This window comes from Oenanthe melanoleuca, chromosome 1A (genome assembly GCF_029582105.1).
Source record: "Oenanthe melanoleuca isolate GR-GAL-2019-014 chromosome 1A, OMel1.0, whole genome shotgun sequence".
Classification (NCBI taxonomy): Eukaryota; Metazoa; Chordata; class Aves; order Passeriformes; family Muscicapidae; genus Oenanthe; species Oenanthe melanoleuca.
This window is the reverse complement of record NC_079334.1, coordinates 68,364,541-68,386,829: the sequence shown is the minus strand read 5'-3', so window position 1 is coordinate 68,386,829 and position 22,289 is coordinate 68,364,541. Positions and strand designations below refer to the sequence as shown.

The 22,289-nt window shown below is 45.2% G+C and overlaps 2 protein-coding genes across 5 annotated transcripts in view; one reads left to right on the top strand and one right to left on the bottom strand.

Moving 5' to 3' along the window:
* The first annotated feature begins 122 nt into the window (after positions 1 to 122).
* Positions 123 to 10,822, top strand: IL15RA (interleukin 15 receptor subunit alpha). 3 transcript variants are annotated; one of them, XM_056482300.1, is made up of 8 exons: positions 123 to 367; positions 6,599 to 6,790; positions 8,097 to 8,165; positions 9,079 to 9,255; positions 9,432 to 9,461; positions 9,780 to 9,834; positions 9,939 to 10,196; positions 10,736 to 10,822. In XM_056482300.1, exons 1-7 carry the CDS (start codon positions 304 to 306, stop codon positions 10,042 to 10,044), a joined length of 693 nt encoding a protein of 230 aa, XP_056338275.1. In that variant the 5' UTR covers positions 123 to 303; the 3' UTR covers positions 10,045 to 10,196; positions 10,736 to 10,822. The 3 variants fall into 3 exon arrangements, with proteins under 3 accessions (XP_056338275.1, XP_056338276.1, XP_056338277.1); XM_056482301.1 differs by having other exon boundaries at positions 9,939 to 10,206; positions 10,736 to 10,812; XM_056482302.1 differs by having other exon boundaries at positions 128 to 367; positions 9,082 to 9,255.
* Positions 10,582 to 22,289, bottom strand: part of FBH1 (F-box DNA helicase 1) — a 30,817-nt gene continuing 19,109 nt past the window's right edge. Inside the window, exons 15-21 of one of the 2 annotated variants that reach the window (XM_056482298.1) lie at positions 21,931 to 22,052; positions 20,046 to 20,121; positions 18,359 to 18,556; positions 15,885 to 16,013; positions 13,848 to 13,954; positions 13,027 to 13,167; positions 10,582 to 12,301 (exon numbers count right to left, since the gene is read on the bottom strand). In XM_056482298.1, coding sequence (XP_056338273.1) covers positions 12,182 to 12,301; positions 13,027 to 13,167; positions 13,848 to 13,954; positions 15,885 to 16,013; positions 18,359 to 18,556; positions 20,046 to 20,121; positions 21,931 to 22,052 — 893 coding nt within the window. In that variant the 3' untranslated portion in view covers positions 10,582 to 12,181. The remainder of the gene's footprint in view (positions 12,302 to 13,026; positions 13,168 to 13,847; positions 13,955 to 15,884; positions 16,014 to 18,358; positions 18,557 to 20,045; positions 20,122 to 21,930; positions 22,053 to 22,289) is intronic. The other variant, XM_056482299.1, reaches the window with a different exon arrangement.

Below are 22,289 nucleotides of genomic sequence, written 5' to 3'. Positions count from 1 at the left end.
CACCGAATTTCCCTCGGGTATCGAATCCCCCCTGGCACTGCCACCCCACTCGCCGCTCCTGGACACCGAATTCCCCTCGGGTACCGAATTTCCCCCGGCATCTCCACCCCGCCCGCTCCTCCCGGACCCCGCATCCGCCCGCTGTCCCTGGCTCCCCATCCCGCCAGGGCGGCGCGTCCCTGCCGGTGGCCCCGGCTCGAAAGCGAAAGTGAAAACAGCTCGAGCCACACCGGGACAGCGACAGCGGCCGGGAATCGCCACGGAGCTGCCGCCGGAGCCCGGAGCTGGCCCCGGGCCGCTCCCATGGCGGGGCCGCTGCTCTGCGCTACCATCGCTCTCCTGCTGCTCCGCGCCGCCGCCGACACCGGTAAGCGGGGCTGTCCCGGGCTCGCCACCGGCTTCTCCGAGCCCTCCCCGGGGAGTTCACACCCTCCCCGAGATCTCTACACCTTCCCCGGGGTGCCCACACCCTCCCCGGGGTGGCCCCTCTGTCCTCACCCCGCTCTCCGGGATGCCCGCTCCCCTTCCTGGGTTACCCACGCCACTCTCTGAGGTGCCCGAGCCTCCTCTCGGGGTGCCCGCTCCGTCCCGAAGCTGCTGGCTCTGTTTATCCCGGATACCGGTGCTATTCCCCGGGATGCCGCTGCTACTTCCCGGGATACTCGCTCTGCTTCCTGACGAGCCAGCTCCGCTCCCAGGTGAGCCCGCTGGACTTCCGCAGGGAATGACTCCACTCCCCGAGGTTTCCAGGCTCTCACTGGGGTGCCCGCACTATCCCTGGGGTGCCCACGCCATCCCTAAATTGTACCCAAGGTACTCGCTCTGCTCCCCGGGTGCCAACCCCCGGGATGCCTGCTCTGTTCCTGGGATGCTCACTACCCTCCCTGGGCTACCCACGCTATTCCCCGGGCTACTCAAACTCCACGTTGCTCCCGGGATGCCCACATTGTACCTGAGGTGGCCATGCCATCTCCAAGGTTTTTGCTCTGGTCCTTAAGATGCTTTCTCTGCTTCCTTGGATACTTGCTCTGCACCTTGGGATGCCCATGCTACTCGCTGGGGTAGCCAAGCCCCCACTAGAGGTGCCCAGGCTGCTCCCCAGGGTGCCCATGCCATCCCTGGGGTGTCCATGCCATCCCTGGGGTGCCCAAGCCTGGACTAGAGGTGCCCAGGCAGGTCTCCAGGGTGTCCATGCCATCCCTGGAGTGTCCATGCCATCCCTGGGGTGTCCATGTTTCTCCCTGAGATGTCCAGTCTGCTTCCCTGGGATGGCCATGCTACTCTCTGGGGTACCCAGTCCCCCACTAGAGGTGCCCAGGCTGCTCCCCAGAGTGTCCATGCCATCCCTGGGGTGCCCATGCTGCTCCCTGGGACATCCACTACACTTCTCTGGGTTCCCAGGCTACTGCCTGGGGTACCCAAGCCCCCACTTGAGGTGCCCAAGCAGCTCTCCAGGGTGCCCATGCCAACCCTGGTGTGTCCATGCCATCCCTTATGTGCCCACTCTGCTCCCTGCATTCCCAAACCCCTCCCTGGGTGTCCCCTCAGACTGCCCAGGCTGCAGCCCCGTGTTCCTTGGGTACCCACCTCACTCCTGGCTTTCCCACACCACTCCTCACAGTGTCCAGGAAGGCTGGGGGTGGATTTTAGGATCTGTGGGATGGATCCATGGAGCTGCATCACTGTGGGATTGCAGCTGGATGTGCTCTGTGGGTGTTCCATGCACTGGGAGTTGTCCATGGCAGCTGAGCCTGGTTACATCATTGTCTGGCCTCTCCAGAAGTCCAAAATCCTGGAATCACTGGACCATGACAGTTAAAAAAAAAAAACAAACACTTTAAAAGTCACTGAATCCAACAATTAACCCAGCACTGCCAAGGCCACCACTGACCTCCCCAGGTGCCACATCCACAGGACTTGGAATCCCTCCAGGAATGGGGAGTTCAATCCTGCTGCTGAATTTCATGTTCCCATGTCCACACAGATTTTTCTAAATGAGGATAAATAGTTTAGGAGACCCTGCTGTTATTTTGGGAGTTTTTTCTCTGTAGAAAGAGGTTTTTTTTTTTCTCTGAAGTGTCCTAACTCGGAGACCTCTGCCTTGGATGTGCTCAGGCCAAGCTCTTGGAATGGGGCATTCCACTGTGGGAATGGTGGAGACTGATCTGAGAACTTCCAGAGCAGAAATTGCATCATGAAATCCCTTGCCTGAGCTTATCTCAGCAGGTTGATTCTGGCAAGTTTCTGCTGCTGAAGGCACATCCTGAGTCACCCTGCAGCACTCACAACTTCTTCTAGAATTGGAATTGTTCAGGTTGGAAAAGCCCTCTGAGGTCAGAGAGTGCAACCATTCCCAGCACTGCCAAGGCCACCACTGTGTCCTGGTTTAAGGCAAATTTGGGAGGAATCTTCCAAAGGAATCCCTCTAGGAAACAGATTCAAGCATCCCCTCCCCCTACTGGCTGGGGAAAGGATTTCCTTGGAGAAAAGTGGATAAAACCCCATTTATTTAACAAGCAAAGTATTCACAAGCATAAACAAAAAAAAAATATATTAAGCAATAAAACCTCTTGCTGTTCTGAAGAGATGGCAAATTCAGAAAAATCCTTTTTGTGGGGTGTAGCTGGGCTCAGTCTCTTATCAGTCCCTCCCATGCTGGAAAATGAATGCCCAGGCCCTGCTGGGTGTGAGCTCTTGGCATTTTTTTGGGTTTTCAACACAGGACAGACTAAAACCAGTTCCAAGAAAAATAAAAGTCACAGATTGGAAACTTCTCTGCCTCAGCTACAAAGTTAAAAGCAAAGGAGAGTTCTCTCTTTGGGAAAAGCTTTGAGAAAAAATCTCATCACAGCTCAAATATTGGAAATATCCCTTGATTCATCTTCACACTGGAAGCAGCAAGACTGTTAGGAAATGTTCAATTCACTGAAAATGTGGGAATCTGTGAAATAATGCTGGAAGGGAACACAGAGTTTTGGTGCCTGCTCTTCTCCAAGCTCCTGTGTGCTCCTGAACTCCTGGAAAATGAATTTATCCCTATTTAAAAAGGGATGATGGGAATGGCATCATCATTTACAGGACTGTAAAATTATCCTGGGTGACAAAAATAAGCCAGAAGAAGCCATGTGCTGGGCAGACATGAGCCCTGAGTTCAGGAATGAGCTAAAAATAGCCTTCCTTGCAGTCTGACCACCCATCCCAGGCCTCCAAACAGCATTCCAGGCAGCAGTGCTGCACCAGGATCAGTTTGGGGCAAACCCTGTGGGTTTAGGGGATGTTAGGGAAAATGAACAATATTTATTTCTTTTAGTTCACTTGATGCATAATGTGGGATGTGCAGCTGCATCCCACCCTCTCCTGCTTTCCATCTTTTTGAGTTAAAGCATGGAAGTTTTATTAATTTCTGTGATTTTGGCATTCCTTTACCGATTTTTCCTTCATCCAGATTTGTGAGATTCCTCTTTTCTCCAGTTTTTTTTTTTTTTTTTTTGTTTATGGCTTTTAAATTTTGATCAGGAACCCCCCACCTCTCTAGGTCTTTTCTCAATAATTTTTTAAGGAGAACAGCCAAGTTTTTCCTGGTGTGGATTCTCCAGTGTCCAGCTGTGGTTTTTTTGGACATGGGATGACATCACATGGGATCATCCTGGCTGTGCTCCATGTTCTGCTTCCCAGGTTGCTGGAATGAGCTCATCCTCCAAAACCAGCATTGTTGGAATCACTGGTGCAGAAAGACCAGAAAAATCCAACTAAAAATCCATGGAAATGCAAAATCCATGGCTATTGGGCACATTTCCAGCCAGATGTTTAATCCCAGCAGGATGCAGAAGGAAATAAAGCAGCTGGAGGTGTTTTCCTGGCAGCTCCTTTGGGAGGTTGGCCAAGGATGGGATGAGTCTTTGAGCACCTGGGATGATCCATTCATGAGAAATTCCAACTCACTGCTGAGGGATAAAAGTCTAAATCCTGCATCTCCAGCTGATTGCTCCTCTTTCTCCCCTTGGAATGATTTTTCACATCAAACAAGCTGAAATCTATGGATGGCACAAAACACCATCATGATCCCAGAGAGTGGCACTGCTGGGATCTTGTTTGAACAACTTGGATGTTTTTTGGAAGAAGATATTCCAACCAACTGGAAAAAAAAACCTCTTTGGAAGGACTGGGATGAGGAGAACAGGTTTAAAAGCTCCAGAGCTCACAGATCCCTGGTTTTCATGGATATTTCTGGTGTTCCTGGCTGGATTTCCTGCTGTGCTCCCTTGGGATGAGTGGCTGGAATTAGCACCAGGAGGGTTTTTCATTCACTGAAGGCACAGTTCCAGCTCTGCTGACTCGTGAGGCTGTTGTGTAACATCCCCAGTGGTGTTTCCTTGAATCCCAGTTCCAGGAACTGCTGATTCCAGGAATTTTACCCAAATCTTGAGAGGAGACAAAGAGCTGCTGTGCTCAGCACGTGTAACTCCTGTCCTCTGGTCACACTGGCCAGGATCACACCTGGATCCACCCAGGCACTGAAACAGAGCAAATTCCCCCTGGGATGCTCTGGGGATGCACCACAGATTGGGGCAGGAGTTTCTGAGGCTTGGGATTTTTATCTCTGCATGTTTTGGGGATTTTTATCTCTGCATGTTTTGGCTGCTGTGGGAGCACCTCATGCTCCTGTCCCCACTGCTGCTGTGCCACTGTCCCCATCCCATCCTGCTCCCATTCCCACTGTCCCCCTCTCATCCTGCTCCCATTCCCACTGTTCCCAATTCCCCATCCTGCTCCCATTCCCACTGTCCCCATCCCATCCTGCTCCCATTCCCACTGTTCCCAATTCCCCATCCTGCTCCCATTCCCACTGTTCCCAATTCCCCATCCTGCTCCCATCCCCTCCATTTCCATCCCTATCATGGTCCCATTCCCACTGTTCCCATCCCCATCCTGTTCTCATCCCTGCTGCCACCACACTCCTGTCCCTGGTGGCTGCTGCCCCTATCACCAGCATGTTCCCATCCCTGTGTGCTGCTGTCCCCACTGCCATGGCATTCCCATTCCCATTCCCATTCCCATTCCCATTCCCATTCCCATTCCCACTCCCACTGCTCTTCCATCTCTATTGGATGATCCCAGCCCAGCTGTGTGTTCCTCCTGCCTGGACTCTGCTCCATCCCAGCTAGACATCATTGCACCCATGCCAGGCATCAATTCATCCATCCTGCCATGCTATCCCTGCTTCCCATCCCAGATCTCCATCCTTCCACCCTATCCCTGCATCCCATCCCAAATCTCCCTCCTTCCATCCATCCCATCCCAGTTTTCCATCACTCCATCCCATCCCATCCCATCCCATCCCATCCCATCCCATCCCATCCCATCCCATCCCATCCCATCCCATCCCATCCCATCCCATCCCATCCCATCCCATCCCATCCCATCCCATCCCTATTTTGTGTTATTCCCACATCTGTCCATCTCTCCCACTGGGATACAGGATCTTCCAGCAGCCAGGATCCTGGATAAGCCATTCCCACACCACCACAGGGATCCAGGTGCTGGCACAGTTTTGGAGAAACCAGGAAATTTTGGCCCTGGGAAATTTCACCACTCTGGTACAGACCCCAGCTCATCCTGAGGCCGAAGGGGAAGCAGGAGCTGCTTTGGGGAAAAGCAAATCCACAACTCAAAATCCATCCCTGTCCCACTGCCTGGGATATTTGGATTTCAGCTGCCACCTTCCAGAGGGGGGGAAAAACCCTGGGAAGTGGCAGGAGGACTCAGCAGCAGCTGGAATTCTTCATGTCCAGCTGTGCAATGAGTGGAGAAGGACGGGGGTGGCGAGTGCAGCTGGAATTCAGCAGCTGGGGGCAGATGCAGCCACTGCAAGGGGATGGAATTCCATAAAAATTCCCTGCTGGCTGCAGGAGCTGCTACAAGTGACCACAAACACACTGGAAGCAAAGATTTCCTTTTCTCCAGCCTCTGGAGGAGCTGCTACAAAAACCCCAAATTTAATCCTAAAAACGCTGGGATTATTTCCCCTTTCTCCATTCCCTGTGTCAGGCAAGGAATCTCTTTATTTTTGCAGGATGGGTGAATCCCTACATCCACCCCTAGGCAGGATTTTCTGGAATCATGGAAAGGTTTAGGTCCTTTTATTTTTGCAGGATGGATGAATCCCTACACTCACTCCTAGGCAGGATTTTCTGGAATCATGGAAAAGTTTAGGTTGGAAGGGAATTTAGGGATCACCATGAGGTGGCAGGGACACCTCCCACTATCCCAGTGGACATTTTTTGTACAATATTTTCTTGTTTTCATCCTTTAAGCTCAACTCTCCAAAAATTGCTGCCCATACCACCATTCCACATGCATGATTTACTGGACTTAGTCTGAGGGTCATCTGTTAAGTATGGTTGTTATTTGGTTGGCTTTATCCTCTGCAATGCAATGTTTTTGTGTAGGAAAACCAAACTTTTGCTGCTTGGCAACCTTAAATCTTATTTATTTATGACTACTCCATTCTAACTGGTGTTGGGATGAGGAGCTAGAGCTGGATCTCGCTGTTGTGATCCCGTATTTTATATTTTATTTTTTGCTTTTCCCATCGCAGCTCACTGCAGCCCCCCCAAGGCCGTGGCCAACGCCCACATCGACGCCGGGAACCGCACGGAGCTCAACTCCCGCCTGCGCTACTCCTGCAACCCCGGCTACAAGCGCAGAGCCGGCACCTCCAGCCTCATCCAGTGCGTGCTCTGGAACGGCTCCGAGCCCCGCTGGACCCAGCCCACCCTCCAGTGCATCCGTGAGTCCTCACCGGCAATCTGGGAGCTGGGACACCTCTGGAAATGGAGGTGGGGATGTGGGAGCCTTTGTGGGGGACGGTGGTAAGGACAAAATCAGACATTCTCTGTATTCTGGTTAGAAGTTTGCAGTTTATTGCATCGGGTGTGGGTGAAAAGGGCTGAGCTGGGAGCTGCCAGCTGCAGCTCAGAGCAGGGCAGAAAGAGTTGAGAGGGTAGGAGTTCTGAGAGATAAGAGAGGGAAGCAAGAGAACAATTTTCCCATTTACAACACAATAAATCTTCTCTGTTGAATATTCTAATTCCCACTAACCAATCTAATACAAGACACAAATTCTCTAATATTTACATACAACCTATAGGAATCATTACATTACCATGTTTTACTGCTTTCTTATCTCTAAACCTTATCTCAGGCCCTTCCTGTCACACCTGGAGAGGGTCTCTGCTGCTCTCTGGTATTTGCAGCAACTGGTGTCATCTTAACAAAGGGAGAAGATCTTCAAGCATCCACATTGCTGCTCTCAGCCACTCAGTCAAACACTGCTTTCATTTCACTCTCACTTATGGTTTCCATATTCCCAAAATCTTTTGCTGGGCACTCATATTTATAAGGTTTTCCTGATTCATCCTTCCCAACATGGGGAAAAAACGCGAGTGCAAAAAACACCCCCAAAAAATTTCTGTTTCTTCCAAAAGAATCAGAAATGGCAGGGGGAAATCACAGAATTTTATCTGTGGAATTTCTAATGGTGATGTCTGTGGGTTAGGAAAACAAAAGTTTACAGTCTCACATCCCTCAGTGCTCCCAGACCTGGGGCAGGAAGTGAAAACCTGGGAGAGGAATTTATTGCTGAGGATGGAACACCAGGAATGCAGAATTCATAAATCACAAAGAGACTTTGCATAAATCAGAGATGCCCAGTCTGGGAAAACATAAATATTAATATTAATATTAATATTAATATTAATATTAATATTAATATTAATATTAATATTAATATTAATATTAATGTTAATGTTAATATTAATATTAAATAAAATTGATTAATTAGGATAATTTAAAAGGGACAAATTATTAATCAGTAGAAGACAGAATGGTAATTAATAACTCAAAGCCAATAAACATTAGTAAAAAAGGAATTAAAATGTAAAAATTCTTAAAATTTGACAACGAACTTCTAAAATTTGTGGGATTTCCCCCAGACCTCAATGTTGGATAAAGTAATTTTGACTCTCTAACTTACCAAACCAAGTGGAGAGTTCATTTCCCAGCTGATGGTGTCTCCCTGTTGTGTTTTCCCAAAGGAGATCCGGCTCTTTCCTGGGAAACCCCCGGCCCGGAGCTGCCACACACGGAGAGCACGACCCAGAGGGGTGAGGAACAGGACTGGGGTTGGGTTTGGAGCTGCCATGGCACAATCACAGCTCCAGGGTGTGGGAACCACAGTGTTCCCATGCTGGGATCAGATTCACCCCATGGGTGAAATCCCAGTGGTCTTGTCCTGGTGTGAAGGACAGGTGTCTGCCAATACAGGCAGGAGCTTCTCTTGGAAATGGAGAATGTAAACCCCCTAAATCCAAATTATTATCATTTTGAAATTAAGGGGCTCTCAGGCAAAGAGATGGGAATTAGGAATAACAGTTCTTTTCTAGGAAAATTAAACTAGAAATGCAGTATTACACAGAACAATCCCAAACCCTGCCAGAGTCAGAATCCAAGCTGACACCCGTCAGTCAGTCAGGGTGTTGGCACAGTCCCATTCAATGGTGGCTGCATCCTCCTGCAGGGGCAGATGTGGCTCAGCTGGAGCAGTGCTCCTGGAGAAGGTGCAGTTTCCTCTGAAGGTGCAGGGATGATGTGCAAAGGTCTGGTTTTCCTCTGGAATGCAGTGGAAAGAAGGTCCCTTGGTGTCCAAAATGTCAGTTTTTATCTGGGTAGGAAAGGCTTGGCTCCTCCCCTGGCTGGAGCATCTCCCAGTGGGATGATGGAATTTTATCAGTCATGGCCTGGGACTCAGTGGCCATGAACAGGAGATATCTCCTGGAGGGAGGATGGGCTGTGGGAAGATAAAGATGATTGCCCAGCTGGTTTAAAGATGGCCCATGAGCAGATAATGTGTGCCAGGAGATCAGGGGCACTGCCCCAGCTGGTTTAACAGATGGGGACAGAATTCACATTGCTGTCACATCAACCCAACACAGTTCTGCAGCTGTTGTATGAGGGCACAGAAATACCAGCACTGCCTTTGGATTTGGGGAATTTAAAGATCTCCCGTTGTTTTCCCAGCAGGTGCCAGCCCCAATTCCAGCCCCTCTCCAGCTTCCAGCCAGCCACCTGTGCCAGCAGCACCTGATGTGTCCCCAGACACAGCCAGGCCACCAGAGATGGTCCCAACCCCAGACACGTCCTGGCTGGGAGAGGGGACGCCCCCGCCGCCCATCCCCCCCACGGATCATGCTGCAGGTTGGGCCAGTTCCCCAGGGAATACAAACCTCCCCTGGGGCTTCTTTCATCCACAAAGGCTCTTCTGCTTTTCCAAGGGAATTTTTCCTTCTCTCCACCCTTTTTAGTGAGGCTCCTCCCAGCATCCCTTTCCTACCTTTGCAGCTCAAAATTTCCTTTTTTCTCCTCTTTTCCAGTTTCCATCCAGGCCATGGCTTCTTCCATTGGTAAGCTGGGGGAAAAAAACTTACTTGGGAAACAGGGTGTTATTTTATTTTTTTAAGTTTAAAATCCCTTTTGGGGGCTGTGGGAGTTTTATTCCATGGGAATAAATTCCAATGGGAATGCCACTGTGTGGGGGGAAGGATTCAGCACCCAAATTTCTTCCTGGAAAGAAGAATTCCCAATTCCCTCCTTCCAGGGGTGGGGAGGGCACTTTGTGGTGGTGCCTGGAGTGGTTCTGGCTCCTTGTGGAGCTGTTTTGGTGGAATTTATCAGGAATTCATGGGTTGGGAGATGCTCCTCACTCTGTGTCCCTCCCACAGGACTCCTGGTGCTGCTGGCCACTGGAATTACAGCTGCCTGCTGCTGGAGGAGGAGGTAAGTGCCATCAAAACCAAGCCCCAGGAATGAGTTTTCCAAAACTTCTGTGCTTTCCAAAGAAAAACCCCGGAATGCCACTGATGCTCCTTTTGCCCCCACAGGTGCAGCAGGCAGGGCTACATGGTGACAGAGACAGACATTCCCATGGGGGCTCTTCCCTCTGGGAATGAGGAGGTGGCTCCTGCTGTCATTGTCCCCACGGGCTGAGCACCCACCCTGGGGCCACCTGGGGCACCCACCATCCCCAGGGATGCTGGAGATGGAATTCTGGATGCTCCCCTGAGCACAGGGAGCAGCCAGGGAGGTGGGGCTGCTCTTCCCAGCCTGAACACGGATGATTCCCAGGGATGATCCCAAAGGTAGGTGCAGGTGGGTGCCCTGCACTGGGAGCTGGGATTTGGGGGAATTGGCCCTGGGGATGCTGCTGGTGGGCAGGGAGGGGGTTGGGATGCTGGGATGGGGTTTGGGATGAAGCTGAGCTGCCCTGCCCCAGGTAATTCCCATTCCCTGTCCAGGAGCACAGATAGAGTTGGAGTAGCTGGATAAATCCCATCCCTTTCCCAGCTTTGTACCAAATCCCAGAAAATGTTTGGAGAGGGATCCAGCCAGGAATCCCCCCCACATCATCATCCCTTTTCATGTTTTGTCCACAAATTGCCCCAAAACCCAGAAAATGTTTGGAGAGCACCCAGCCAAGCATCCCCCCACATCCTCATCCTCTTTCTGGCTTTGTCCAGAAATTGACCCAAATCCCAGAAAATGTTTGGAGAGGGACCCAGCCAATCATTTCCTCACATCCTCATCCCTTTCCCAGCTTTTTCCCCAATCCCAGAAAATGTTTGGAGAATGACCCAGCCAAGCCTTTCCACATCCTCATCCCTGCCCTGCTCTCTTCCAGGCACTGAGCCAGAGGTGCTGGGACCCTCCCAGGCTCACACACAGCTCAGGGATCCTTTGGAAGCACTTCCAGCACTGATCCCAGCTCTGGATCCAGTCTCTCCACAGACACCATCAGGGACCAAAATACACAATTTAGGGAATATTTTCCTGTGTATGTTTTCCCTTTATCCATTAGCAGGTTTTCTCCACTTGTTTCTTTACACTCCAGAAAAGGCAGCACTCTATTTTTATGTATAAATAAATATATTTTATATAGAAAATAACAGAGCAGTGATTCTTTAACTGGATGTCTCAGGGAAGGACTGGATTGGGATGAATCCATTCCCACTGGACAGCACAGAAATGAAGGGTTCATTCCCATCCCCCAGAGGTGTTGGCACAGTGGCAGCTGCCAGTTCTCAAAAAGCTTGGGAAGCAGTAGGGATCCAAATTCCACGGAATTCCTTCTCCTGGCTGCTCTTGTCCTGTTGGTGTCTCTGATCTGGGCTGATCCAATTCACTCCTGGCTTTGTGGTTCCACCCAGATCCAAGAATTTGGGGGAATTCCCACAAGGGAATACATTCCTGGAGTCAAAAGTGCAGCTCCATGAATGGGAAAAAAACAGGATGCCTGAGATTCCTGCAGCAGGCACAGCCCACAGCTCCAGGCAGTGTCCAATCCCCTTCCTGCAACCACTTTCAGTTTTGATTTCCTGTGGAAAACAGCTCTGGAATTGTGGCATGAGGCAGGGTGATCCACCTGAGCATTCCCAGGAGAGCTGGGAAATAAAGGATATTTAAGGGCAGGGAAGAGACACAAAGGAAGTGCTCAGGCTTTTTTTGGCTACAAATTTAATTTTAGGATTGGAAATCCCTCTCCAGTTTGTCCCTGAGTTGGGCTGAAACCAAAGCAAAGGAATTTTCCTGCTGCTGCCTCATTTCTTCCCTCCTGGTTGGCTGCAGGGAGAAGGGAAAGAGTCCAGGGAAATCCCTTGGCTGCAAGGATGGAAAATTAATTCTCTGGGAGAGATTTATGATTTCCTTCCATGGCTGGGCAGGAACACTTCATTTCCAAGACATAAACTTCCTCTGGATACTTTCCAGCATTGTGCTTCCTCTTCTTCCAGTGGATCAGAGGGGGAATGCTCCAAAATGAATCCTGTTCTGTCTGATCCCATTGCTAAAGTGCAGATCCCTCTGGATATCCCATCCCCAGCTCCTGGAGGATGAGGCAGGGCTGGAGGAAAGGAATCACAGAATTCCCAGGAATTTCCTCTGGAGCTGGGAACATCCTGCTCTGAAATCCACCTGGAATTTGGAGCTGGGCTGAAATCCTGCCCCAACATCTGCCTGATTTTAGAGCTGGGCTGAAATCCTGCTCCACCATCTGCCTGATTTTGCTGCTGGGATGTGCAAGAGGATTTTTCCCACAGCCAGGATGGCTCTGGGAAGCTGGAGGGCTCTGCTAGAGCTGGATGTGCTCTTCCTTGATTGCTGGGACAGAGATGAGTGGAGTCAGGCAGCCAAAGAACTGCTGGGTGCAAGCCTGGCACAGGAATCCCCCTGGATCCTGGCTGCCATCGCTCTGTGGGAGGAATAAAGGAGATTTCAGGGAGGAGGAAGCTGCAGGAACACAACCTTGGCTTCCCAGCTCTGCCACAACCCAGGGAAGGGAGCCATGATGTGCCCAAAGCAAGGAAATCCCACACAGAATCATGGAATGGCTGGAAAAGCTCTGTAAGGACACCCATGTCCCCAGGTGCCACATGCACAGGGCTCTGAAATCCCTCCAGGAATGGGAATTCCACCCCTGCCTTGGGCAGCCCAATGCTTGGATACCTTTTCCCTGAAGGAATTTTCCCCAAAATCCAGCCTCAAGCTCCCCTGGCACAGCCTGAGGCTGTTCCCTCTTGTCCTGGACGTGGAGCTCCACAGGTTCCTGGTGTTCCCTACAGAGCTCAGCCTTCCCAGCAGCCTCTGGAGAAGGATCCAGGTGGCACCAAACCCAAACCTGCCCCAAAAGTTGGATTTTCACTGGGGCCAGGGCTGCTGTGCCAATCCCACAGAGGATCTGAGACAGCAAAACCCCAAAGCTGGATCCATCTGAGGTCTCAGATGGGCTGTTCAGGATTGAGGGGATCTGTGGGAAGTGATCTGGAATCACCCTTGGAATTCACCCCTGGTTGTGAGCACAAGGAAATGGATGGGGAGCTGAGATCCCTGCTCAGAACAGGACTGGAATGGCTTGGGAACCCAAACCAAACCCCAAACCCCAAATCCCAAACCCCAAATCCCAGGGAAGTGACATACATGAGTCAATGGGAGCTTCTTCACCACCAGCCCAAAGGTGAATTCCAGGGAATTTGCACATCCTGACACACAACAAGTGACAGCAGCTCTGTTCTTGTCCTTCCCAGCCTCACTCAGCAGCTCCACCCGCAGGAAACGCTCCTAGGAAACAAAAAAGGGAATTTCATCCCTCAGAGGGAGCTGAGGCAAAATGATGGTTGTTCCATAAATTTTTTTAACACCTAAGGAAGTGACTTGGAGCATGATGGGATTTAAGGAAGGAACAAAATCACAAATTTCTGGTGAGGAAAAAGCTCCAGCAGAAATGAAGGGAAGAAGGGAAAGGGAATAAAGGCAAAGGAAATGGAATAAAGGAAAGGGAATGGAATAAAGGAAAGGAAATGGAATAAAGGAAAGGAAATGGAATAAAGGAAAGGAAATGGAATAAAGGAAAGGGAATGGAATAAAGGAAAGGGAATGGAATAAAGGAAAGGGAATGGAATAAAGGAAAGGAAATGGAATAAAGGAAAGGAAATGGAATAAAGGAAAGGAAATGGAATAAAGGAAGAGCTGGAAGGTCCTGAAGGCAGAGAAAATGAAACCTCCACACCTCCAAGGAGATAAAACCCCAGGATCTGTGGAAAACAACACCCAAATGCAAGAACTATGGAAAAACCCCACTGCAATCCTGTGTCTTCCTACTGGAATGTCTGATGGAGCAGCAAAATGCAGGAATCAAAGTGATTCCTTGTGATTCTCACTAGGAGTGCTCCATGGCAGGAATCCCAGGATCAGGATGGAATTTGGGATCATGACCCCACAGCAGGGATGGTTTCACTCACTCCAGCCAGAGTCAGGAGGTTTTCCAGGGATCTGGACAGCAGCAGGCACCTCTTGGCTCTGGTCACAGCCACATAGAGCAGGTTCCACTCATCCTCAGCACTCCTGCCTGCAGGGAGCAGAGACAATCTGAAACACTCATCTTAGACAATCTGGATTTTAGTTACCTTGCTGAAAATAATTAGAAGTTAGAAGTTAGAAGGGAGCAGTTATGTGAAACTTAAATAATTGGTTGTCTGGCATTTTATGTTTGCTCAGCTGTGCTTAAAATAGGAAAAGATGAAACTAGTGAGCAGATCCAAAGGAACATAAACAATGCAACCAGAAATTCATTCTTTGAAAAATTAGACTGTCCCCAGAAATCATTTGTATTTGAGAGTTTAGGGTGAGGAAGACTCACCTTACTTCCTCCTTTTAAGACCCCTCCCCACAAAAACCACCCCAGACTTAATTTAAGAAGTCAATCAATGCTTAATAGCTATTCAAGCTAATTACCATAGGAAGTGGGGATGGGAGGGGCTGTTATTACCAATATATATTTGTTTGAATCCTTTGTCAATAAATAGGTTTTGTGACCACCTGTGATTTTGCAGTGTGTATTAGAGGATTACCTCACATAAACATTCACTTTCTAACTTTAAATTGTTAGAGAGCCTTTTGTCCCTCACAGTTGAGTATCAGTGTTAGACCAACACTCTTATTTTGGTAAATCAAATCCATGGATTTAGGGATCAGGGATCAGCAGCTCTGTGCTCCTTCAATGTTGCACCAGCTTGGGTGAGGCTTAGAGATTGTGGGAAGTGTCCATGCCCATGGAATTGGGTGGGATTTAAAGTCCCTTCAAAGCCAAACCATGCCAGGATTCCAGTTTTGGAAGGGCAGTGAGGGTTTCTCTGGAAAAGCAGGAATTTGTAACTCCCTCCAGGCAAAGGCAGGACTCTGAACATGCCCAGAGAAAATTCCTGGTTTCCAGTTTGAAGCCCTGGATTCCCTTTGCTCACTGGGAGAACAGGGAAGCAGAGAATTCCCAAAGCTGGATTGGCCTTTGCTGCCACACAGCTCCAAGCTTGGCTGCAGGAATATTTATGGAATGGGAAAATCCTTAGGGTTGGAAAAGGTGTGCAGGAAAATGAGGAGGGAGAAGCTGGTTTAATGGGAAAAATCACTTTTTGTACCTATTTTAGAGCCCCTAAAAACAAGGAGGGCTCTAAAAATAGGTACAAAATAACAATATGTACTTGACCTTTTTTTCCTTATTCTGTTTGGACACAAGATTCTGGAATCATGGAATTATTTAGGTTGGGAAAGCTTCCAAGACATGGAATCCAATCATTCCCAGCACTGCCAAGGCCACCCATGTCCCCAAGTGCCACATCCACAGGGTTTGTAATTCCTTCAGGAATGGAGATCCCTGCACAGTTCTAATGCCTGACAACCTTCTCCATGGAGAGATTTTCCCTAAAATCCAATCAAATCTCCCCTAGCACAGCTTGAGGGTAAAAATGGGATCAGAAATGAGATCAGGGAATGCTGAGCTGCTCCAGAGCTGGAATTGCCTCTGGGCACAAGAGTGGGATGAGCCTTCCACACAAATCCCACTGGGAATGGCTTTATCCCACTCCTCTCCTTGCTTGGATGGGATTATTGCAGCCAGGGAAAAATTTTGGTTGGAAAAGATTTTCTAGGATGGAATCCAACCATTCCCATGTCCCCAAGTGTCACATCCACAGGGCTTGAAATCCCTGCAGGGATGGGGACTCCACCCCTGCCCTGGGCCCATTCCAGAGTTCCACAGCCCTTTCCAGGATGGAATTTCCCTAAAATCCAACCCAAACCTGCCCTGGCCCAGCCTGAGGCTGTTCCCTCTCCTCCTGTCCCTGGCAGCAGAGCCCAAATCCCTCCAAGAATTCAGGGATTGTGCAGAGCCACAAGCTCCCCCTGATCCCCCTTTTCTCCAGGCTGAGCCCCTTCCCCAGCTTTTCCACGTTTTCCAGCCCCTTCCCCACTTTCTTTCCCACTTTTTGGAGCTGTCTCCTCACCCAGAGCCACGTTCATCCTCCTCAGCAGAGCCCCAGTGACAGGAGAAGGGATTTGCACAAAATCATCAGAGACACAGACAGTGTCAAATTCCAGGCCCTTGGCTTGGTGCACGGTGCCCATGAGGAAATCTGGGAAAAACCAAGAGAAAGGATCAGTCTTGGCAGCAATAATGGGATTTTTTGTTTTGTTTCATTTCATTCTGCATCCATTCTCCCAAATTTAAATCAGGTTCATTTTCCAAACATCTCATCCCAGGCATCCCATCCTGGAAAAAATCTGGGATTGTTTTCCAATCATCTCATGCTAAAGAAAATCCAGGATGAGATAATTGGAAAACAATCCAAATTTTCTCTTGGGATGAGATGATTGGAAAATGATTCCAGATTTTTCCAGGATGAGGAGATTGGAAAATCATCCCAATTTTTCCCAGGATGAGATAATTGGAAACAATCCTGGATTTTTTCCAGGATGAGGTGATTAGAAAATTATCCACATTTTTTCTAGGATGAGATAATTGGAAAACAATCCAAATTTTCTCCTGGGATGAGATGATTGGAAAATTATCCTGATTTTTTCCAGGATGAAGAGATTGGAAAACAATTCTTGAATTTTTCCAGGATGAGGTGATTAGAAAATTACCCAAATTTTTTCTAGGATGAGATAATTGGAAAACAATCCCAATTTTCTCCTGGGATGAGATGACTGGAAAATTATCCTGATTTTTTTTCAGGATGAGATGATTGATGTTGGGGTTAAATTGTTGGTTGGATGGTTGCTGGACAGACTCAGGAACTCTCTATTTTCTGTTTTTTAGGTTTGTAGTTTATTATAAAGGTGTGGGTGTAAGAGAGAGTGTAGAGCATGGAGAGTAAGAGATAAGAGATAAGAGCAAGGGGGTGAGAGAGAGAGCACAATTTCCCATTTACAATACAATAACTATTCTTCTATGATGAATATTCTAATTTCCAATAACCAATCTAATACAATATACTAATTTCCTAATATTTGCAACCTATAGGAATCACTAAATTCCCATGTTTTCTGGCTTTCTTATCTGTAACCCTTATCTCCAAACCTTTCCTGCCAGGCTGGGGACAGGATGTCTGTTGGTTCTTTGCTATTTGTGGCATTTGGTATCATCTAAACAAAGGAAGAGGCCTCAAACCTTCACATGATTGTTTTCAGCATCTATGTTAAATTATTCCAACATCTCTATTTCATCTCTTGTTTCAGAACTACTTGCCAGGCACTCAGAAGATTTTTCTATTCCCTCCCCAACAGATTGAAAACAATCCTGGATTTTTTCCAGGGTGAGGGAACTGCAAAATCATCCCAATTTTTTCCAGGAGGAGATGATTGGAAAATGATCCCAGATTTTCTCCAGGATGAGGTGATTGGAAAATAATCCAAATTTTTCCAGGATAAGATGATTGGAAAACAATCCTGGATTTTTTCCAGGATGAGAAGATCAGAAACCAATCCCAAATTTTTTTCCAGGATAAGATGATTGGAAAATTATCCCAATTTTTCCAGGATGATGCGATTAGAACATTAACCAAAATTTTTCTAGGATGAGATAATTGGAAAACAATCCAAATTTTCTCCTGGGATGAGATGATTGGAAAATTATCCCAGATTTTTCCAGGATAAAGAGATTGGAAAACAATCCCAGATTTTTTCCAGGATATGAGGACTAAAAAATGATCCTGATTTTTTTTTTTTGGATGAGATGATTGGAAAACAATCCAGGATTTTCCCCAGGATGAGATGATTGAAAAACAAACGTGGATTTTCTCTAGGCTAAGAAAATCAGAAAACCTGATTTTCTGATTTCTTCCAGTATGAGATGACTGCAAACAATCCAGGATTTTTCCAGGATGAGGAGATTGGAAAATTATCCCAATTTTTCCCAGGATGAGATGACTGGAAAACAATCCCAATTTTTTCCTGGGATGGGATGAGATGATTGGAAAACAATCGTGGATTTTTCCCAGGGTGAGATGATTGGAAAATTATTCCAATTTTCACCTGAGATGAGATGATTGGAAAACAATCAAGGATTTTTCCAGGATGAGATGATAGGAAAATGATCCTAATTTTTTTCCAGGATGAGATGATTAGAAATTTACCCAAATTTTTTCTAGGATGAGACGACTGAAAAACAATCCTGGATTTTTCCAAGATGAGGAGATTGGAAAATGATCCCAATTTTTCCCAGGATGAGATAACTGGAAAACAACCCCAATTTTTTCCTGGGATGAGATGACTGGAAAACAATCCTGGATTTTTCCAGGATGAGATGATAGGAAAATTATCCTAATTTTTTCCAGGATGAGGTGATTAGAAAATTACCCAATTTTTTTTCTAGGATGAGACGATTGAAAAACAATCCGGGATTTTTCCCAGGCTAAGAAAACCAGAAAACCACTCTGATTTTTCCCAGTTTCAGATTTTTTCCAGGCTGTCCCCTCACCTGCCAGCCCCTCCTGGCCCACGTGGCAGCTCTGGATCCTGCTCAGCAGCTGGGGGATGCTGTCCCTGTGCCTCTCCACGATGCAGATTTTCCCCTGCAGGTCTCTGTCGTCCACGCGCAGCGCGAATTCCTTCAGCCCCTCAAACCCTTCAGATTCCTCCCACTTCTTAATAAAAGAATCCTCAATCTCCAGATTTGCTGCCAGGAAGGAAAAAAAAAAATTTAATTTAATTTTCATTAAAAGTTTTTCCATGTTGTGTCATTTCCCAGGTGGCGAAGGGATTTTGCGCGTAAAAATTGGGAATAATTGTTGGTGTAATTTAATTTTTTGGGTTTTTTTTGTTTATCATAAAGAACTCAACTGGTGCTGTTGGATTTTAAAGGAATGGTTTTTGTCCTGAATTTTATCAGGGATTTTATCCTGGTTTTTATAATGGATTTTATTCTGTATTTTAAAGGAAATCCTGAATTTTAAATGAAATCCTGAATTTTATCCTGAGTTTTATTCCATATTTTAAAGGAAACCCTGAATTTTGCCCTGAGTTTTTTTCCCTGTTTTAAAGGAAATCCTGATGGAAATCCTGAATCTTTTTCCTGAATCTTTATCCTGAATTTTTATCCTGAATTTTTATGACATATTTTAAAGGAAATCCTAAATTTTTATCCTGATTTTTATTCCATGTTTTAAAGGAAATAGTGAATTTTTATCCTGATTTTTACTCCATGTTTTAAAGGAAATCCTAAATTTTCATCCTGATTTTTACTCCATGTTTTAAAAGAAATCCTGAATTTTTATCCTGATTTTTACTCCATGTTTTAAAAGAAATCCTGAACTTTTATCCTGATTTTTACTCTATATTTTAAAGGAAATCCTGATTGAAATCCTCAATTTTATCCTGAATTTTACCCCATATTTTAAAGGAAATCCTGAATTTTATCTGGAATTTTATCCTGACTTTTAAAAGAAATAATGAATTTTTATGCTAATTTTGCCCTAGATTTTATTCCATATTTTAAAGGAAACCCTAATTTTATTCTGAATTTTATTCCATATTTTAAAGAAAATTTGGAATTTTATCCTGAATTTGAAAGGAAATCCGGAATTTTATCCTGAATTTTAACCTGAATTTCATTCCATATTTTAAAGCAAATCCTGACTGAAATCCTGAATTTTAAAGGAAATCCTGAATTTAATCATGAATTTTAACCTGAATTTTATCCTGCATTTCATTCCATATTCTAAAGGAAATCCTGATTTTTTTAATCCTGATTTTTATTTCATATTTTAAAGGAAATCCTGAACTTTAATCCATATTTTAAAGAAAATCCTGATTGAAATCCTGAATTTAAAAGAAAATAATTAATTTTATCCTGAATTTTTGTCTTGAATTTTAAAGGAAATCCTGAATTTTAACCTGATTTTTATTCTGAATTTTATTCCATATTTGAAAGGAAATCCTGAATTTTATCCTGAATTTTAAAGAAAATCCTGAATTTTATCCTGAATTTTATTCCATATTTTAAAGGAAATTTTTTAAAAGGAGCTTTACACCCAAAACAATCCAGGGAAAGCTGAAGATTAATTTTATATTTCCTAATTAATTTTTCAATTTATGATTCAAAAGGGTTTTGATTTCCAGGAAAACCTAAAAAATTCTGGAAAAAAGAAGGAGAAAGGAATACTTACAATTTTTCCTGACCTCTGCAGGTTGGCTCAGCTTCCAAATGTCCAAAATTTTGCTCAGGCCAAATCTCCCCAGCCCCTGAAATAAATAAAAAAAAAAAGTATTTTAATAATAAATTAAATTAAATTAAATTACATTTTATTAAATTAAATTACATTAAATTAAAAAAAATAAGATAAAATAAGAATAAGATAAAACAAGATAAAATAAGACAAAATAAGAATTTTCTTCTTAATACAATAATTTTAGTATTAATTCATTTAATCTTTAATTTAATTTAAATCTTACTAATTTTAATAAATTAAGACTCCTATTACAAAATAAAATAAATTTATTTATTTATAAGATGAAATAAAAATAAAAAAAGGCAAAATAAGACAAAATCAAATAAGAAAAATAAAATAAGACAAATAAAATAAGAAAAATAAAATAATACTTAATTTTTATATAATAATAAATAATAATAATTTATATAATAATAAATAATAATAAAATATATAATATTTTAATTTAAAAAAATATTATTTAATTTATTGCACTCATAAATTCAATTTATTCTAATCTGCAGAAGATTTCCATTCCTGAGCAATCCAAGCCCTCCTTGAATTAGAATTTGGGTAAAAATTTGAAATATCAGCCTGAAATTCCCCAGGATGAGGCTCCAATCCTGCTAAAATTCCCAAAATCTGGTTCCAAACCTCCTTCCCTGCCCCATCCCTGAGAAAAATGGGACAAATTATCCTAAATTTGGGATAAATCATTATAAAAATGGGATAAATCATCCTAAAATTGGGAAAAAATATCCTAAAAATGGGATAAATTATCCTAAAAATGGGAAAAAAAATATTATAAAATGGGAGAAATGATCCTCAAATTGGGATAAATGATCCTAAAATTGGGATAAATTATCCTAAAAATGGGAAAAATTATTATAAATGGGAAAAATAATCATAAAATTGGGATAAATTATCCTAAAAATGGGATGAGGCCTGCACAGATTGGAACATAATGGCATCTCTGGGCACAAAAAATTCCAGTTTTTTTCCTGAAAATTCCTGTTTTTTCCTGGAATATTCATTGAAAACCTCAGAACAACTTGTTCCATTCTTCTTTCACAGCCTCATCCCTCATAAAAATGGGATAAATTATCATAAAAATGGGACAAATTATCAAAAAAATATTTGATGAGGCCTGCACGGGTTGGAGCATAACGGCATCTCTGGGCATAAAAATTTCCTGTTTTTTCCTGAAAATTCCTGTTTTTTCTAAAAAATTCCTGTTTTTTCCCCTGGAATATTTATTTTAGAAACTTGGAACAACTTGTTCCATTCCTCCTTCATTGCCTCATCCCTCATAAAACCAGAAAAAATGATCCTAAAAATGGGATGAGGCCTGCATGGTTTCGAGCATAATGGCATCTCTGGGCACAAAAAATTCCTGTTTTTTTCCTGAAATTCCTGTTTTTTTCTGGAATATTCATTTAAGACCTCAGAAAAACTTGTTCCATCCCTCTTTCTCTGCCCCACCCCTCATAAAAATGGGATAAATTAGCCTTAAAATGGGAGAAATTATCATAAAAAATTGATGAGGCCTGCATGCTTTGGAGCACAATGGCATCTCTAGGCATAAAAATTTCCTGTTTTTTCCTGAAAATTCCTGTTTTTTTCTGGAATATTCATTGAAAACCTCAGAACAACTTGTTCCATTCCATTTTCATTGCCCTATTCCTCATAAAAATGGGATAAATTATCCTAAAAATTTGATGAGGCCTGCACGGGTTGGAGAATAACGGCATCTCTGGGCACAAAAAATTCCTGTTTTTTCCTGAAAATTCCTGTTTTTATCTGGAATAATGCTTGAAATCCTTGGAATTGGAGTGGGCCTCACCCCAATGATGTGGATTTTGGCAGGGGGGTCTCTCCCAGAGAGTTCCACGGCGTCCTCAAACACGTTCAGGTTGCTGCGGGACAGCAGAGCCACCGTGCCCAGCCGGGCGCCCCCCACGTGGCCTGCAGGAGAAACTCATTCCCAGTTAGCCAGGAAACATCCCAGTTAGCCATGGAAATTCCCAGTTAGCCAGGACATTGCCAGGAAACATCCCAGTTAGCCATGGAAATTCCCAGTTAGCCAGGGACATTGCCAGGAAACATCCCAGTTAGCCATGGAAATTCCCAGTTAGCCAGGACATTGACAGGAAACATCCCAGTTAGCCATGGAAATTCCCAGTTAGCCAGGACATTGCCAGG

Bases quoted from the DNA above. Each gene is read 5' to 3' on its own strand.
- IL15RA (XM_056482300.1), top strand. From the start codon at position 304: ATGGCGGGGCCGCTGCTCTGCGCTACCATCGCTCTCCTGCTGCTCCGC. The intron at 368-6,598 runs GTAAGCGGGGCT...TTCCCATCGCAG, and splicing joins CCGCGCCGCCGCCGACACCG to CTCACTGCAGCCCCCCCAAG. The intron at 9,835-9,938 runs GTAAGTGCCATC...TTGCCCCCACAG, and splicing joins GCCTGCTGCTGGAGGAGGAG to GTGCAGCAGGCAGGGCTACA.